This window comes from Phyllostomus discolor, chromosome 4, assembly GCF_004126475.2.
Source record: "Phyllostomus discolor isolate MPI-MPIP mPhyDis1 chromosome 4, mPhyDis1.pri.v3, whole genome shotgun sequence".
NCBI classification, from domain to species: domain Eukaryota; kingdom Metazoa; phylum Chordata; class Mammalia; order Chiroptera; family Phyllostomidae; genus Phyllostomus; species Phyllostomus discolor.
In genome coordinates, this window is record NC_040906.2 from 14976241 (window position 1) to 14994691 (window position 18451).

General features: G+C 36.7%; 1 protein-coding gene across 6 annotated transcripts in view; it reads left to right on the forward strand.

The window, feature by feature from the left end:
* The first annotated feature begins 6 nt into the window (after positions 1-6).
* The window catches only part of USP37 (ubiquitin specific peptidase 37), an 82351-nt gene continuing 63906 nt past the window's right edge, over positions 7-18451 (forward strand). Inside the window, exons 1-7 of one of the 6 annotated variants that reach the window (XM_036022857.1) lie at positions 8-211; positions 2406-2557; positions 4668-4808; positions 9040-9102; positions 10665-10884; positions 15452-15623; positions 16754-16854. In XM_036022857.1, coding sequence (XP_035878750.1) covers positions 10729-10884; positions 15452-15623; positions 16754-16854 — 429 coding nt within the window. In that variant the 5' untranslated portion in view covers positions 8-211; positions 2406-2557; positions 4668-4808; positions 9040-9102; positions 10665-10728. Of the gene's footprint in view, positions 212-436; positions 622-2405; positions 2558-4667; positions 4809-9039; positions 9103-10664; positions 10885-15451; positions 15624-16753; positions 16855-18451 lie in introns of those variants that run through there. The other 5 variants (XM_028509220.2, XM_036022860.1, XM_036022856.1 and 2 more) reach the window with 5 other exon arrangements.

Here is an 18451-nt window from a genome sequence, read left to right on the forward strand (position 1 = left end):
CGCCTCGTTTGGTCGCGTCGAGGGTGCGTGCGTGCGTTGCGTGTTTGCGTGTGGTCACAGTTCCCGCCATCAGCCGCTCACCCTGATTCGGGGGAGTGAGCTGTTCCTCTTCGTGTTCGGAGTCTCTTCCTTCGTTAGCCCCCTCTCCTCCCCTTCCACGCGGACTCCGTGTTCCAGCAGGCTTGTCGGGGCTCCGGACTCGCAAACACAGGTAAGACGGGCCCGGCGAGCTTCTGGACGGAGCCGTTTTCCTCAGGCCCCCTCCCCCCTGACCCGTGCGGTCCGCCCACTCGGCGTTCACTCTTCTGGAGTTCGCCGCTGCTGTTCAGCCCAGCCCTCGTCCCCTTGGCGCTCCCCTGGCCCCACCGGCAGTGCGCTTGGGTCTTCCCCTAGGCTTTCCTTCTTTGACCTAGTCTAGGCTGCCACTCGCTCTCTAGCCGCGACCCGAACCTGCCGCGTTTCGCTGGGGGCCGTCGCCGACCGCCACTCGCCCCTTAACAAGGTCTGCTGTCTCTAAAGGGAACTTAGGTTGCCGCACATCCATCAGGCCTTGGACAGAGTACTCTTCCACGCTCTTGACATTCTTCACTTTCTTTTCTCTCCTAACCATCTCAGTAGAAGGTGTGAGTTGTATTTTTGTCGTGCATTTGGTTGCTCCCCGTCTCTAGCCTTCGGGTCAGGTTGTCAAGTTTTTACCTGTTTTAGTTACCGGTCCACGAAAGGAAATGATACTTGATGACAAAGTCCTGTGTTTCTGGAGAGTTGGCCCGTGGTGGTTTTGAGAGAATTCTTTCAAAAAATGGGGCTCGGTGTAAATGTCCATTTCTGGGTGACAGTATCTCGGAAATATCTAACTGGACCAAGAAATATTTAAGACAGGGCGTCCAGGCCCTGGCCGCTTCGCTCAGTTGGTTAGAGCATCATCTGCATACGCTAAGGTTTCGGGTTCGATCTCCGGTCAGGACACACAAAAGAAACAACCAGTGAATACACAAATAAGTAGAAGAACAAATAGATGTTTCTCTCTCTCTCTCTCCCTTCTCCCCCTTCCTCTCTCTCTCAAATCAATAATTTTTTTTTTTAATTTTAAAAAGAGAAGATGTCGACTAGGCAGTTGGCCATAAAGAGTTGGGGCTCAGAGGAGAGTTCTAGGCCGGACATACAGATACATGTATTTATGTCCTCTACCACGTTGCATTGATGGTAATCAAAGCTATGGATGTGGATGAATTGCCTAAACAGAGTTACAGTGCCGGACAACAAGGGGACCTAAGATGGAGCACTGAGGGATTCTTGGCATTTAGTAACTGGATGGAGGAATGCAAGTCTTGTGAAAGAGGTGAGGTAATCAGTAGGGTTGGATTTTGCTGAAAGGTAAAAGTTGAATGAGGACCGAAGCCCGGTGAAATCAAAGTAGTCAATGATCACACGAGAGTACGATGGGGTAAAAGTGAATATCCGGGTTTGGTCCCAGGTTCTGTTCTCTTTTTATTTTTCCCCTTATGCCCTAAGCTTTAAATTCCACCTATATATTGATGACTTAAGAGTTTTTATTTCCATCCTGTTCCCTTTGTTTTCAATTTAAGATCTAAACAGGTGCTGTTTGCTTGACATCTCAGCTTAATTATTTTTTTTTACAAATTTCAAATATAACATGTCTAAAAGCCAAAGTCTTAATCTTTCCATACCCACCTTCTTTCTTCTCCATTACCTCACTTCATTAAGTGATATATCCTTTTATCCACACTAACATAGGCTAGACACCGGAAGGCCATTCTTCTCCCTCATCCCATGTGTTTATACCCTCTTCAACTTCTATTTATTTTATTTCCAGTATATGTCTTGAATCTATTTCTCTACATCCTCAGTATCACTTTTCTAGTTCAAGCCACAATCCTCATTCACCTGGACTTAATGTTACTGGTAGCCGGTATTCTCATCTGTAAAATGGGAACAAACATCACCTTATTGGATTATTAAGAGGATTAAATAAGGTAACCGTTGTAAGCGCATCACACACAGTAAATAGCTAGTAAGGATTAATTGTTATTGTAATTGTTGTTATAGCCAAATCACTTTAGTACTTTCCTATCTGGTTGCCCTGTTTTCTGTCATTCTTGCTCCTTTCGCTGTTCTCCCCAAACCGAAACAAACCACATCACTTGTCCATTCAACCGTTACATGTCATTTCTCTGCTTAAAACCCTTCAGTGGATATCCCATCATTGAGTGTTTATTACATTTAGGGTAAAATTCAAAGTCTTTGCAATGGTCTAGAAGATTCTGCGTTACCTGATTCTTTTCCTGCTTTACTAGCTTCATCTTGCACCATCCTCCTTTTTCCGTCTCCAAACTCCAGTCACACTGCTGTTCATTTCAGTCACACCAAGTTATTTTCTGTCACAGGGCCTTTGCACATTTTGTTCTATTTGCCTGGATTGCTCCAGCATGACCATCCTTCAGATAACTCACTCTTCAGTTTTCAGCTTAAGTGGTACTTCCTCAGAGAAACCTTCTCTTGATGCTTTCTAACCTCTAACTCCCAAGTCTTAAATCAGGTACAGAATTATAATCGCTTATCACGCTCTGCGTTTTATATCATTTTTTACAACTTGTAACTATATATTTACTTGTGTGATTAAAGTCTGTCACCTACCAGGATATAAGCTAGTAACTTTTTCATGTTTATTTCTTAAAAATTTGTTAAGTGAATAAATAAGCTGGAGCTTGCTATAAGAACCATCATGTCTTTTGGAAGCACCAACTTAATGATATTCTTGTCATTTGAATATTCACTCTGCAGACAAATCAAAGGACACAAGAAGAAAAACAAAGGGTTTTCCTGGCTTTGGTTGACTTTACATGCTTATGGCATAAAACCACTCAGCTTTTAGATTGTTTGAATTGGAGATAAACTTATTTAGGTCAACTTCTGTTTTTCAGCCACAACACTAATTTTATCTCTGTGCATTTGTTTTATTGATCTTTTTAGGAAAGAAAGCCCTTAGAAATCAGAGCAGTGGTTCATATATTTAACAACAGGTTAAACTGTGAGACCAGTGAGGATGATGTTCCCATAAATAAGGGAAAATGTCATTTAAGTAAATTTTTGGTGGTGGATGTGGAAGAAAATATTAAAATTTAGTAATTTTTGTGTGAAACAAGATTTTCGTTGAGAAGTAGAAAATAAAACATAGGAAGCATATGAATGTAAAACGGGCATTTGGATTTATTTTATAGGTAGTGATGCACTGTTAAAAATGGGAGAAAGTGTCAGTTAAGGTGAGTAAGTTCTAGAGATACGCTGTACAGCATTGTATCTGTAGTTGACAATACTGTATTACACACTTAAAATTTGTTGAGAGAGTAGGTCTTATGTATTCTTAACACAATAAAATGAAACTTAAAAAATGTTTGGGAGGAACATCAATGGAAGGAGCAATGGCAACTATGTCCCTCCCATCAATGGCAACTATTTAGCACTTAACAAAGTACCTGTTATGTTGCAGGAGTACAAAAGAAGATAGGACAGGCCTGCCTGTCTCTCTCCCCCTCCGTTAGGGAGAAAGTTAAGAAGACAGCTAGTGCATACTTTGGTAAGAGATAAAAGTAGTAGATTTTTAGAAAGGGTAAAGGATTCATTGGATGGAAGAAATGAGGAGACTGGAAAATGGTTACCACAACCACTTTCATTGATGAGGATGCAATATGGTGGTAGTTAAAAACAGGTTCTGGTGTTCAAGTTTTGTCTCTTACTGACTCTGTAACCATGGATGAATTACCTGATCTCTCTAAGCCCCAGTTTCCTCATCTATAAATAGAGATAATAAAATACTTGTCCTTTAGGATTTTTGTGAAAACAAATACACGTATGGTGCTTAGCACTGTGCTTAGTTTATGTTGAGTAATAAATATTAGATAGGAATGGTGGCAAAGTGATGTTTCTGAATTAGGGTAGTAGTTATGAAAAGACTGGCTTTTAGATAAAGGAGAGTGAAGTGAAAGTTGATGCTAAGGTTTTTTTTAGAAATTTATTTATTTATCCTGAATGATGGTGGAAGGACAGTGTAGGGAAGTCTGGGGAGCCTCTTGAGGGCATGGACTGGATAATTTTCACATTTGTATCCCTACCACAGTGCTATCAAACTGGAGTGGCTCAATAATGATTTTTACTGTGAACAAATGAGTTTAAAGTTGATGTTACAGCTTTCAAGAAGGCAGTGAGAGATTTCAGAGGTGCCTAAATTTGAGAAACAAATCCATAAAGTTAGTTTTGAAAGAAAAGTAAAAACTAAGTTTATCCACCTTTTGAAATGTGTAACAGTTTTGTGAAAGTCGTGTTTTAAGACATAAGACAACATTATGTAACAATGTTTATGAAGTCAACAAAGGATGTGTTCTTTTTCACTGCCTTCTTAGTTTCAAAATGTAGCAGGGATAAACAAAGACACGGATTGATAAAGGTGCAGCTCTTCCTGAATTCCTCAATTTGCACAAAGATCCCTTAAGTTCTATTTCTTATGCATGTGTGTATCTTGAGCATTATGTTTTACGTGGTATTTAAATAAAGAAAAGGTGAATCTTTGTTGTATAAATGATCACTTTTAAAAATAATTTTAATTTTGTGAATTGAATTCTTTTAAAAAGGCATACTTATGTTTTCTTTAGTTGAGCTGATGGCTTCCGGAGAACTGGGATAGCTGCAGAATATGAGTAGTTCCCTAAGAAGATTGCATTGCCTTTGGCACAAGCATCAGAATAAAGGCGAATTGTTACTGCGTATAGTTTTTCAGTAAAAGTCACTGAAAAGTAAGTAATGTTTTTATTTTAGATATATGTTTCCAAGAGTATGCATACTGGCAAGAATTGACACTTTTCTTCTATTTTGTAGTAACAGTTTTATGCTGTAGCATGCTTTCTTTACCACAAAATGCCCTTCTGGATAAGTGTATTTTCAAAGTAGTACCTAAAATATGAGCATCTAAATACCTGTCCAGAGTATAGAAAAACTTTTGGCAGTGTTACTGTGTTTTTGTAGAATGCTCAAAGTTGAACATTAATTTTAATAATTGTGAAGAAATTTAAGGAAAGGGGAATATCTCATCAGTTTTTATTATATTTTATCTTCCTAATATCACTTTGATAGTGAATTAGCATTACAGAGTTCGGAGAATCCTTGCCTTTGTCCTAGGTTCATAGAAAGTTTAGTGATTACTGTGTTAAATACTGAAAAAGAAACTTAGTTTTTGCCTCTTAATTAGGGAAAACCCTGGAAATATGATGAATGTACAAAAATAGATACAGTTAATTCATGTAGTGCAAGAGTAGGTGATGGACTAAATTTAAATTGGGGCATTAAGAGAAAGTTTTATTTTATTGGTTCTGCCAGTTTTATGTTGTATACCTTTCAGGGTTTTGTTTTTGTTTTTTTCTTTGAAGAAAGAGAGGTTGCTAAAAGGGGTTACGAAAATGTTAAATATCTGGAGTAAAATTTTACATACTTAATCAAAACTCTGCATCAAATGTTTGAGAATTGTATCAAGAGAAATTAATATATAGAGAAAAAAGTAACCAGTAAAGTTATTTCTGATGTAGTCTAGTGAATATCGAATTCTTTACCTCAAAATTTTTTTTTGTTAATCTAATTTTTAAAAGTATATTTTTGTTAGAGGAATTCAAGATCAACCATCTTCACTTACTTTTGGTCTGTAAGGAAAACACTGAGACAATGGGGTTTTATTTTATTCCCTTTTAATTTGGTACCATGACATATAATGACATTTTTTAAAAGGTGAGGTAATTTGACAAAATTCTTAAAATGGAATTTCTTTTTTTTAAATATATTTTATTGATTATGCTATTACAGTTGTCTCATTTCCCCCCTTCTCTCCCCTCCACCCTGAACTCCCTCTTCCTCCCACATTCTCCCCTTTAGTTCATGTCCATGTGTCATACTTGAGTTCTTTAGCTTCTACATTTCCCGTACTATTCTTGCCCTCCCCTTATCTATCTTCAACCTACATTCTATGCTGCTTATTCTCTATACCTTTTCCCCCTCTCTCCTCCTCCCACCCCCCTGCTGCTAACCCTCCATGTGACCTCCATTTCTGTGGTTCTGTTCCTGTTCTAGTTGTTTGTTTAGTTTCTTTTGGTTTTGCTTTAGGTCTGGTGGTTAATAATTGTGAGTTTGCTGTCCTTTTACTATACATGTTTTTTTTTTATCTTCTTTTCTTAGATAAGTCCCTTTAGCACTTCATAAAATAAGGGCTTGGTGGTGATGAATTCCTTTAACTTGACCTTATCTGAGAAGCACTTTATCTGCCCTTCCATTGTAAATGAGAGCTTTGCTGGATAGAGCAATCTGGGATGTAGGTCCTTGTCTTTCATGACTTGGAATATTTCTTTCCAGCCCCTTCTTGCCTGTAAGGTCTCTTTTGAGAAATCAGCTGACAGTCTGATGGGAGCTCCTTTGTAGGTGACTGTCCCCTTATCTCTTGCTGCTTCTAGGATTCTCTCCTTCATTTTTACCTTGGCTAATGTAATTATGATGTGCCTGGGTGTGTTTCTTCTTGGGTCCAACTTCTTTGGGGCTCTCTGAGCTTCCTGGATTTCTTGGAAGACTATTTCTTTTGCCAGATTGGGGAAGTTCTCCTTTATTATTTGTTCAAATACATGCTCAATTTGTTGCTTTTCCCCTTCCCCTTCTGGTACCCCTATAATTCGGATGTTGGAATGTTTAAAGATGTCCTGGATGCTCTTAAGCTTCTCCTCGTTTTTTCGAATTCTTATTTCATCATGCTTTCCTGCTTGGTTGATTCTATCTTCCTTCTGGTCCACTGTATTGTTTTGAGACCCAGTTTCCTTCCCATCACTATTGGCTCTCCTCCGTGTATCTTCCTGCATCTCTTTTATGGTAACCTGCATCTTTTCATCTAATTTGCGCCCAAAATCAACCAATTCCGTGAGCTTCCTGATCACCAGTGTTTTGAACTGTGCATCTGATAGGTTAGCTCTCTTTTTTTTTTTTTTTTTTGGTCTGGTCGCTCTTGTTATGGTGGGGGGTGGAGCCTTAGGTGTTCACTGGGGCTGGGCACCCCAGTCGCTAGATTGTGACGTTATATGTGGGCGCAGGGGCGGGAGTGGGGATGGGAGGAAACAATGGCGGTAGTTCCATTCTCCTGGGATCTCAGTCCCTTCTCTGGGATCCTGGGCTGCGAGCTCTGCCCTGGTCCACAATCGCCGCCTCACTGGGTCTGCCAGCTGCAGCTTGCGTACTCAGGGTCCACTGCTGCGTTCTTGGGCGCTGGATGGCTGTCGCACCGATTTCGCACCAAGTTTTCCCTGACCTCCGCGCACCGCCAACTCGCGCCCGCCCGGCTCGTCCTCTCCTACCAGTCTGGATGAACGGGTCTACTTTAACTTCTTGGCTGTCCGACTTCCATTCAGATAAATTGTCTGTCAGTTCTGAGTGTTATTCTGGCTGTAAATTGTTGTTGTTCTAATCTTGGTTGTGCGAGGAGGTACTGTACGTCCACCTATTCCTCCATCTTGCCGGAAGTCCCCGGAATTTCTTTATTGAGCAATGAATATAATGATTTCCAGTTTAGGCGAGTTTACTAATGTTTTTGTTTTAATAATGCATTCTGTAATTGTATATTAATTCTTGTTCTTCATAAATGATTTTTCTCTCACTGAATCTTAAGATATGGAAACATCTGTGCATTTATTGGAAAACTTCAGATGCACACAGAAAAAACTTAAGTGTTCAAAAGATGAGTTATGTAATACACTGCATAATGATAGGTTAGCTATTGACCGTATATAAAGCCCTATATTGACCGTATATAAAGGATTTTTGGTTCCAGTATCTGCTGTTGTGTATTTTAATAGCAAACTGAGTTAAATTGATAGTAGTGATTTGTTCATTATTCTTGTTATTATTCATTATTCTTGAATAGTGAGTTTGTTTCTTGTATGTCAGCCGCTGTCCTAATGGGGATGTGAAGATTAAACATATTCCCTGTCTTTAAATACCAGAGTCTAGATAGAGACAAAGGGTAAACAGACAGTTATATAATACAATGTGATAAATGCTCTACTAGAAGTAAGCACAGGGTACAATGGGAGAATAAAGAAACATTAAACAGTCTCAGTGTGGCTGTGGGTGAGAGAAAAGTGAAAGGTACCTACGAAGGGCTTCTAAAAAAGATAACATCTAAGTTAAGCCTTGATTTTATAGACAGGAAGAGAAATTATGGGGATGGGGAAAGTACATAAAAATCCTGTAGACATTGACCAGTGTGTGTAAAGGTATAGAGGCATGAGAACATGTGGCTTTTTTAGGGGAATTATAAGTAGTTCAGATGGCTGGATTTGGAGAGCTTGTTGGCGATAGAGAAATAAGGAGGATCTGGATCATGAAGGAGGTTTATATCATGTTAATATCCTCTTATTATTAAGGCAATGGGGAGTCATTGAATAATACTAAGGAGGAAAATGATGTGATTTGATCTGCAGTTCATTATAAAGATGTCTGGAAGGTATATGGAGGTAGAATTGATAGTACTGTACCTTGACCTTCCAATTTCCAATCCAATACCACTAATCATCAACAGATGCAAAGAAAACTTGCATGTTTCTGGCATGGGCAACTGGGATGGGAAGGGGCCACATATTATTGGCAATGTTAAAAGACAGAATGGAAAAAAAAATCTCAAGGAAACAATGAAGCACCAAATTATTAATTGCCAGGAAAAAAATGTATTACAAACACATTGCTGACCCAAAATTCTGTAGTTACTGGTTTTAGCAAAGTATCATGTTAACAGACTGGCTATAAACAGTAGTGGACTCTATTACAATACTTTGATGGATTTATATACTCAGTAAATTAAACTGTCTAAATCTGACCACTGTGGGCACTCAAAAGAGTTTGAGATAAGAAAATCCTGGAATGAGATAAGTGAATAGAAATAGAGGACTTACAGTGTATATGACTATTCAAAATGTTTTTACATCTCTTTTTCAATTTTATTCCTAGTTATTTGATGTATAGTATATAGAGACCTTGAACTGTGGTCCCCAGGCTGCACCCTGTCTACAGGTGAGTTTTGTTTGATTTTTAGTTTTTAAAAATAACTTAATTCATTGCTCATAATTAAAAATGAGCAGTTTTACCCCAAAACTTAGATGTCTTTTTTTTTTTTAATTAGATGATCTGTCAATGTTAGGTATACAGTCTTCACATTGTAGAATTGGCTAAATTTGAATAACAGTTTTCATCTTTTTGCTGGCCTCAGTCACTTGTGTAGCCTTCCAGGCCCCTACAGACAATTGAATTGGTAACCCCCTGTTAACTTATTTATCTGGCATCTTTGGTGAAAGAGGTGTTGCAGACAAGGAATAAATTTAGAAAGTGGACAATAATTTCATTCATATTAAGGCTGGGGTCTGTTGAGTGCCTAATGTGTGTTATTTAATTCTGTAACACTGGCATTTGCTATTCCTATTTTACAATTGAGAAAACTAAGGGTTAAAAAAGATAAGTAACAAATTAGTAAGTGACAGAAATGATTCCTAATAACTAGATCTAGTGTGTTTTTCCTTGGTATACTACTTTTTAAAACTTTTCTAGTTAAACTGTTTTGGCAGATGCAAAACTTAATGGTTTTTAAGTTATTATAAACAAGAATCTGTGTTAGAGGCAGTATTTTTAGAGATTTGAAGAGGATGTCAATAAAATTTGTTTTAACATTGTATGTGATGATGCAATTTGCAGTTCATCATAAAGGTATCTGGAAGGTACATGGAGGTATTATATGATACACAGTTTGTGGCATTGTGATATTACTAGAATTGTACTTGTTGACATTTGGTAGGTTAGTTTGAAGAGTCTTAGACTTTCTATTGTTGTAAACCATTTTTAAGTGTTAGAAGTTCATTTGGGATATTGGAATATTTGTCATATATAAAATTGGTAAAGCATCTTGCCAGGAACGGTAATATTAAACATACATGATAGGTAATTTTTAGGGAGAGAGGTTTTATTGCTAGTTTTCCCTAGAAAGTATATAATTTTCTCAATTAATTCTAGAAGTTAAACTAATTTGCTTATTCTTACAGTTTTGGATTCTTTTAATGTCTTCTATATACATGTGAATATGCTTAGACTACTTAGTGATATGATTTGATATTTTGGGAGGAACTCTATTCTAAGAAATGGAGTCAGCTAACTGAAGATAATTTTTTTACTTATATTTGAAATTCGAGACCCTTTAACATTCATGAGGGAATGTAAAAGTAGGTCACATTGAGAATGGAATCTTCAGCAGTCCCATTTGGCATGCTTTTAGTGGCAGCCATATGATTTGTTAATGGTACAAAATGCAAAATTTAGGCAATAATAGATGCAGGTGCTGGACGCATGGCAAAGAAGAGAACGTGTACGGAAGAACTAAATGTTGGTACGATTCATACACTCAACATCAGTGACTGCTTTAGTTGTCTTTCTTACCTGTGCCATCCAGCTAATCAAGGCCTTTAAGTATATTTAATAAAATATGACTTATGGAAATGCAGAAAAGGATATAAAGTAGTTAATTAAATATTCTCTTTCAAACTTTTAATCAATAAGTTGTAACTTTTTATTTTATTTTTCTTTCTCAGAATCTGTCAGGTGAAGGTATATTTTTGCTTTATAATTTGGCTAGAAACTATTTTTAAAGAAAGTATGTCTCCTCTGAAGATACATGGTCCTATCAGAATTCGAAGTATGCAGACTGGGATTACAAAATGGAAAGAAGGATCCTTTGAAATTGTGGAAAAAGAGAATAAAGTTAGCCTAGTAGTTCACTACAATACTGGAGGAATTCCAAGGATATTTCAGGTATTACCAAATTTTAATTTGGAATAGATCTTTAATTACAACCTTTATCATGGTAGCCTTCCTACTGGATTAATTTTTCTTATTTTTTATTTCCAGGACACTGATACTACTATGTTCATGTTTTATAAGTTATTCAGCAGCATTATAGATAACCTATAATAAAGAGCAGGAGGAAGTAGTCATCATTATTGAGAAGAAAGCTGGTGGGAGGGAGATGAGAGGAACTGAGTTTGGATACTATCTAAGCTATTTTATAAACCACGTTAGGATAACTATAGCTGTTCTTTTTTTTTCTTCTTTAACATATGATAGATTTGTCAAATTTGGTGTTTTAATAGGACTTCTTAGTGTTATCATAATGTTTGCTTTTTTTTTTTTTTTTTTAAGATTTTATTTATTTTTAGAGAGGGAAGGGAGGGAGAGAGAGAGAGAGAGAGAGAGAGAGAGAGAAACATTAATGTGCGGTTGCTGGGGGTTATGGCCTGCAACCCAGGAATGTACCCTGGCTGGGAATCGAACCTGGGACACTTTGGTTCCCAGCCCGCGCTCAATCCACTGAGCTATGCCAGCCAGGGCTAATGTTTGTTTTCTAAATAATTCTGCCAGAGTGGTGGTATGGACCATTTAAGGATGATTATTTAAGGTCATCTTTATACCTTTTTTCTTCTGATTGTAAGCTTTTAGAAGATCCCATTATTTTATCACTGCAAAAAATATGTAATTTAATTTTCACTTCTATACTGTTTATCTTGTGCAGCTAAGAACTCATCTTGATATGAGTTGAGTTTAAGAACATGTTTTACTTAAATTTTTCTGCACTCTAAATTTCTGCATTTGTTAATTAAATTACACAAAAGTATATTCATTCTAAATTACTCTATTAAAGAACAATATATAAAACTTTATGTGTGAGAACCTGAGTGGAGGTAAAATTTCCATTTGTCTTTGCTTTTCAACTATGAAAATAAATTGCTTATGATTTTGTGTATCAGATTTTTGGGGGGTGTGGCGGGTCTACCGGTGAGAATAGGAAGACCCAATAGATAAATTCAAAACAAGCTGTAAGCACTAAAGATTTTTTAAAAGATTTTATTTATTTAGTTTTTGAGGGGAAGGGAGAGAGAAAGAGAGGGGGAGAGATATTAATGTGTGGTTGCCTCTTGCACACCCTCTACTAGGGACCTGGCCTGCATCCTAGGCATATGGCCTGACTGGGAATCGAACCAGTGACCCTTTGGATTGAGCAGGCCTATGCTCATCCCACTGAGCTACACCAGTCTGGGCGAGATACTCTTAAATAGGTTAGAAGTGGTGACATGGGTAATAGAAACAATAGCGATTTCTGACATACATATGTCTACTAAGTGCCCATTCAATGAAAGATATTTTTCCAAATAGAGATTCGGTTTTTCAGTCCTCAGCCCAAATTAGCACTGAGTACGCATATAAATATTTAAGCAGATAGATGTTTAAGAGCATAATGGTTCTACCTGTGATTCCACCCTCATCTCACTTCTCAATCAGTTTGCATTGAGCATTCATTAAACACCTACAGGCTTTTGTGGAGGATACTGTGATAAAATGTAGTGCTAAATGAGACACTTTTCTTCTTGAACTTAAAATCAGCTACATTCTCAGCTGTAAAAATATTTCAGAGAGATGTGGTGCATATGTGTGCAACAGAGTGTTACTCAGCCATAGAAAAGAATGAAACTTGCCATTTGCTACAACGTGGTTGGGATGTAGAGGGTATTACATTAAGCAAAATAAGTTAAGAAAAGACAAATACTATTTGATTTCACTTACATGTGTAATCTAAAAAAGACAAAAATAAATGAATCAACAAAGCAAAACAGAAAAACTTATAGATACTGATGGTTGCCATATGGGAAGGAGGTAGAAGGATAGGTAAAAAAAGATGAAGAGATTTAAGAAATACAAACTGCCAGTTAGAAAAGTAGTCGCAGAATGTAAAGTACAGCATAGGGAATATAGTCAGTCAATAATAGTCTCATAACTGTGGAGGTACAGATGGTACTAGACTTACTGTTGTGATCCCTTAGTAAGGTGTATAAATGTCTAATCACTATGTTGTACACCTGTACTAAATTATATTAAAAATAAATTTTAGCCCTGGCCATTGTGGCTCAGTGGATTGGGCACTAGCCTGTGGACCAAAAGGTTGCTGGTCCTATGCCCAGTCAGGGCACATGCCTGGGCCATAGGTCTCTAGTTAGCGGCATGGGAGAGGCAACTTGCTGTTTCTCTTACACATCATGTTTCTCTCTCTTCTCTCATATTTCCCCTCTCTATAAAAATTAATAGAATATTTTAAAAATTAAAAAAATTTTAAAGAAAACTTTTTGATTATAAAAAATATATTTCAAAGATAACTGGGGTAACACATAAAGGAAGTAATTTATGCTCCGAGGGTTTAGAGGATAAATAGGAATTTGCCAAACATGGTGGAGATGATTTCTATACATGGACAGACATGTGCAAGTGGGAATCAACACTCAGAGAACCAGAAAATTAGTTTAAAATAAATGAACATTAGAGAGTAGCAGAAATAGAGGCTGAAGAGCTGGATAGGAACCAGATCTTAAAATATTTTATTTGTCATACCTAAGGGGAGCTTAGATTCTAAGGAGCCAAGAATCTTAAGTTCATTTTTATTTGAGGGCTAAGCAGATGACTTTATTTCAAGAGATAGTGGGAAAAGAAGGACACATAGGAGGTTATTGTGGTAGTGTAAATTAGGAATGAAAGTCCTGAACAAAGGAAAAGACAGTGAGAGAAACTAGAGGAAGAAAGGATAGTTTTGAAATGATTTAAGAAGGCTTACCTCATTATATTTGAGGGGAAGGGGGAGAGAAAAAAGTGTCTGGGGGAGATTCTCAAGTTTTTGAGTAGATGGCAGTCCCTTTATTGTCCTTTGTGATAGGGAGCAGAGGGGAAGATTGGGGACTGGGAGAGATGAGTTGTTTGAGGTTATCAGGCATTCGGATATTGCTGTCCAGTGTGTATTAGGTGAACAGACTGCAGCACCGGCAGAGAGGTGTGCACTTAGAGAAAGGATTGGGAGACCTCACCATATGGGTAGTTAGTAAAATTGCGGTGCTAGATAGTTTTTTCAGTTATTGAAGTAGTCAAGTTCAAGGTTATTCTCACTTTGTTAATGAACAAATGTTTCTCCTTATGTTTAGCTTTTATTTTTAAAAAATGATATATTGACTGAAATAATGGGTTTATGTGATCTATTTCTCTTTTGATACTAAATTATTCTTTTATATTGTGGAGTTAAAGATTCTGAAACTAGTTATTGTGTTATAATAGAATTTCTACTCAAGGATATGAACTTAAGGCCTATATGTCACTTAAATTTTAAATATAAACTAAGTCTGGTAAACTGTGTTTTCATTCTTACATAATTAAAAATTTTATGAGGCTCTGGCTGGTGTGGGTCAGAGGATTGAGCACCAGCTTGCAAACCAAAGGGTCACCGGTTTCAGTTCCCAGTCAGGGCACATGCCGGGGTTGTGGGCCAGGTCCCCAGTAGGGGGCATGTGAGAGGCAACCACACATTGATGTTTTTTTCACTCTCTTTCTTCCTCCTTTGCCCTCTTTCTAAAAATAAATAAATTAAATCTTTTTAAAAATTGTGAAATGCTGTTCCTTTTTTACGCTGTTCAAAGAGTATTTCTTCAGCAAAAGGCAGCTTTAGAAACCTTTGTATATGCTTGCTGAGGGGGAGGGTTAAAGAATAAGGATGCCTGATGGACAGGAATTATTTAGATAATAAACTGCAAGATTTATTAGTTTAGTCTTGGAAAAAATTCAGCCAAGAGAATACAAAAGCTGTCACTTCATAGTACATATCCAGAACCTGGAGAAATATAAGACAAGGTTTGAACCAGTTCTGGGGAATGGGAAAAGTAAGCTAACATAGTTTCAGGGTGCTTATGTTCTTTGTGATTGAATAAAAGCTAAATGAGTGTGCTTAGTTAAAAAAGAAAAACAGATGTTTGAATACTGATAAAGTTTTATTTCATTGTGTGTTTGAGTGGTGGAATTCTTTTGAGGATTATGGTTTGAATTAATATGTACTGTTTACATTGAAGCTACTTAAACCATTTGCTAGATATTTTACAAACTTTTGTCTAAAAGAAAAAGAGCCTCTAATGCACTATGGCTTTCTAAACTGGTGATGGTATAGCCATCTGGACTGGTGATGGTATAGCCATTAACTCACTGGTTTCTAAAACTTTATAACTATACCTGAAAATATGTAATTCACTACCATAAAAACAAGACTGCTAGGATTACAATGTAAAATAAATGTTAACACTATACATTTGCCATTCCTAAAAGTGAAATCTTCAATTTACATGTGTCAAGAAATGGGAACTATTTTTGGTTGGGGGAAAATGTGGTTAAGAGTAAGAAATGTAACTTACAAAGTTACTTTTTATAAAGTTTATAAAATTTAATATTCATTATATAACATTATGTACTTCATTATCATATGTTTTCAATGATAAGATCTTTTTTCTTTTGTGTTGATCAGCTAAGTCACAACATTAAAAACGTGGTGCTTCGACCCAGTGGAGCAAAACAAAGCCGCTTAATGTTAACGCTACAAGATAACAGCTTCTTGTCTATTGACAAAGTACCAAGTAAGGATGCAGAGGAAATGAGATTGTTTCTAGATGCAGTGCATCAAAACAGACTTAATGCAGGTGAGCACTAATTGTCCCAAGGTCTGACATTAGCAGTTATAAAAAAATATTACTAAACTCCAGACCAGTATCCTTGGTGAATATTTATGCAAAAATCCTCATCAAAATACTAGCAGACCAAATTCAACAGCATGTTAAAAGGATTACAAGACCAAGTGGAACTTATTTCTGTAATGCAAGGATGGTTGAAGATATGAAAAATTCAATCAATGTAATACGCCAACTAAAAATATGAAGGACAAAAACCCTGTGATCATCTCGGTGAAGAAAAAGCATTTGATAAGATTGAGCACCCTTTCAGGATAAAGTATACTCATGAACTAGGAATAAACTACCTCAACACTATAAATGCTGTATATGAAAGCCCACAACTAACATCATAGTGGTGAAAAACTAAAAGATTTTCTTCCAGAGTCAGGAACAAGGCAAGGATGTCCTTTCTCACCACTTCTATTCAGCATAGTATTGGAAGTCCTAACCAGAGAATCCTTTAACAGCAATTCTTAGTCCAAGGAATTTATTCTACTAAAATTGTACCATTAGTGTAAGAGATGTGAAAGGATGTTCAGCAATTTTTAAAAATTAAAACATTCCCAATTATCATTAGTGGGAATTGACTAAAGTATAAAAAAGTATTTTACAAATTCATGTTTATACCATATCTTGCATGTTTGTTAAACTAGCATTGATTTCTTTGGAATAGAACCCATGTATTCTGCATGGTGAACTTACAGAGGATGTTTTAGAGCATTCATGTTGGAAATATATTTGTCACGGGTCTGCCTTGTTTTCTTGGCATCCAGTGTCAGTGTTCATGCCATAGATAATTTGACTAACTTTTCTGTAGTGTTAATTACCAAGTATTGACATAGAATTTCAAGCATTTTTATTTTGCATTTAAAATTTTCTTCTTCTATTACATGTTCCCAATATTTGCATGTTATTTAAGTTTTTGCTTGAGACTCCTAGCTCTAAATTTTAATTACTATTTAGAGCAGATGTACTTTTTTATTCAGAAAGAATTGGCTAATAAGTGCTTGTTTTATTTCTTCAATATTATATAATCATGTTGACAAATCCCTATTAAAATAAGTGACTTGGGGTTTTTTGTTTGTTTGTGTTTGCACTAGCCATGAAACCTTCTCAAGGGTCTGGTAGTTTTGGAGCTATTCTGGGCAGCAGGACCTCACAGAAGGAAACCAACAGGCAGCTTTCTTACTCAGACAATCAGGTATGTTCATTTGAATCTTCCTAGCTTTTAAAAAAATGATAATGATAGACATTCTGTGAGGTAATTGCAAGAAGTAGAATTTAGACTGTAATGCCTAGTAATTCTGGCATTGTCACAAGGGTATTTTCCACATACCTGAAATTTACCATTTTAGTTGTATCAATCTATTTAGCTATTTTTATAGAAGTCTTTCTAAAATTTGTTTCATTTCTTCACTTCTTACATACTGTTTTACTTAACACAATTTAACCTTTGCTCGATGTCTCATGGTCATCATTATGAACTGCAGTATGGTGTTTAAAGCATACCTTTGGAGTTAAGTGTGGGGTTGAGACTTGGTGCTGACACTAGCTGTGGGTCACTGGAGAAGTTCCTTAAGTATTCTGAGTCTTAGTACCCACCTTTAAAATTGAGACAGCAATAATGTTTTAATGGCTGCTGTGAGATAATGCATGTGAAGTTCTTAGTCCGTGGTACCACATACTAACTACCCAATGAGTCAGTGTTTGCTGCTACTACTTCTGTGATGCCCTTTGTGTCTGTTCTACGTTGGTGAACTTTGTCCCTACACAGTAAGATACCAGACTCTTGTTGAAGTCTTCTGTTTGCTTTTCAAGTAGTTTTTCTTTCATAAGTTATTTTCAGCCAGCCATGAGACTTGCTGTGCACTATTGCAGTTAAGCTGTCCTGTGTCTCTTAATTTATTTTACAAAGGGAAACCAGGGATAAAGAGAAACTTGAAAACTGATGAATTTCATTCTGCTGTGCAGAGAGGTGATTACCTAGTCCGTTTACTGGGATAAGCAATGGATTAGATTTTATTTATTTATTTTTTTTATAGGATGGGTTTTTTTTTTAACATTTTAGTTGAAGTATAATTGACTTTCAGTAAATTGTAATTCTCTCCCTCTCTGGCTTTTTTCCCTAAGCCAAGCTGATTTATTTTATGTCACTGTAGATTAATTTGCATATTCTAGAGTTTTTATAAATGGGATCAGTGTGTAATATTTTCTGTCTGGCTTTTTCACTGAACATAATTACTTTGAGATTCATCCATTTATAGGTAGAAATTTAAACTGTTGGAATATTTAAATGTGTAAGTATTGGGTTCACCCAAAAATTTGTGTGTTTTTTTTTCCATAAAATGGCTCTAGTAGTGCTTAGCTGTCTTTAACTTCATTCAAAACAATTTTATTAGATTGTATTGTGACAGCTGTCATATCAGCATGCATTTGAAAAACAACAAAATCGGTGAATTACTATGTAGCTATTTTAATATTGCATATGGAAGAAAATACACATTTTTTGTATATTATGCTTTATTATTTCAAGAAAGGTAAAAATGCAACTTAAATGCAAAAAAAGATCAGTACAGTGTATGGAAAAGGTGCTGTGACTGACTGAACATATCAAAAGTAGTTGGCAGCCCTGGCTGGTGTAGCTCAGTGGATTCAGTGCTAGCTGGGAACCAAAGGGTCACCAGTTCGATTCTCGGTCAGGGCACGTGCCTGGGTTGCGGGCCAGGTCCCCAGTATGAGGCATGTGAGAAGCAACCACACACTGATGTTTCTCTCCCTCTCCCTCTCCCTCTCCCTCT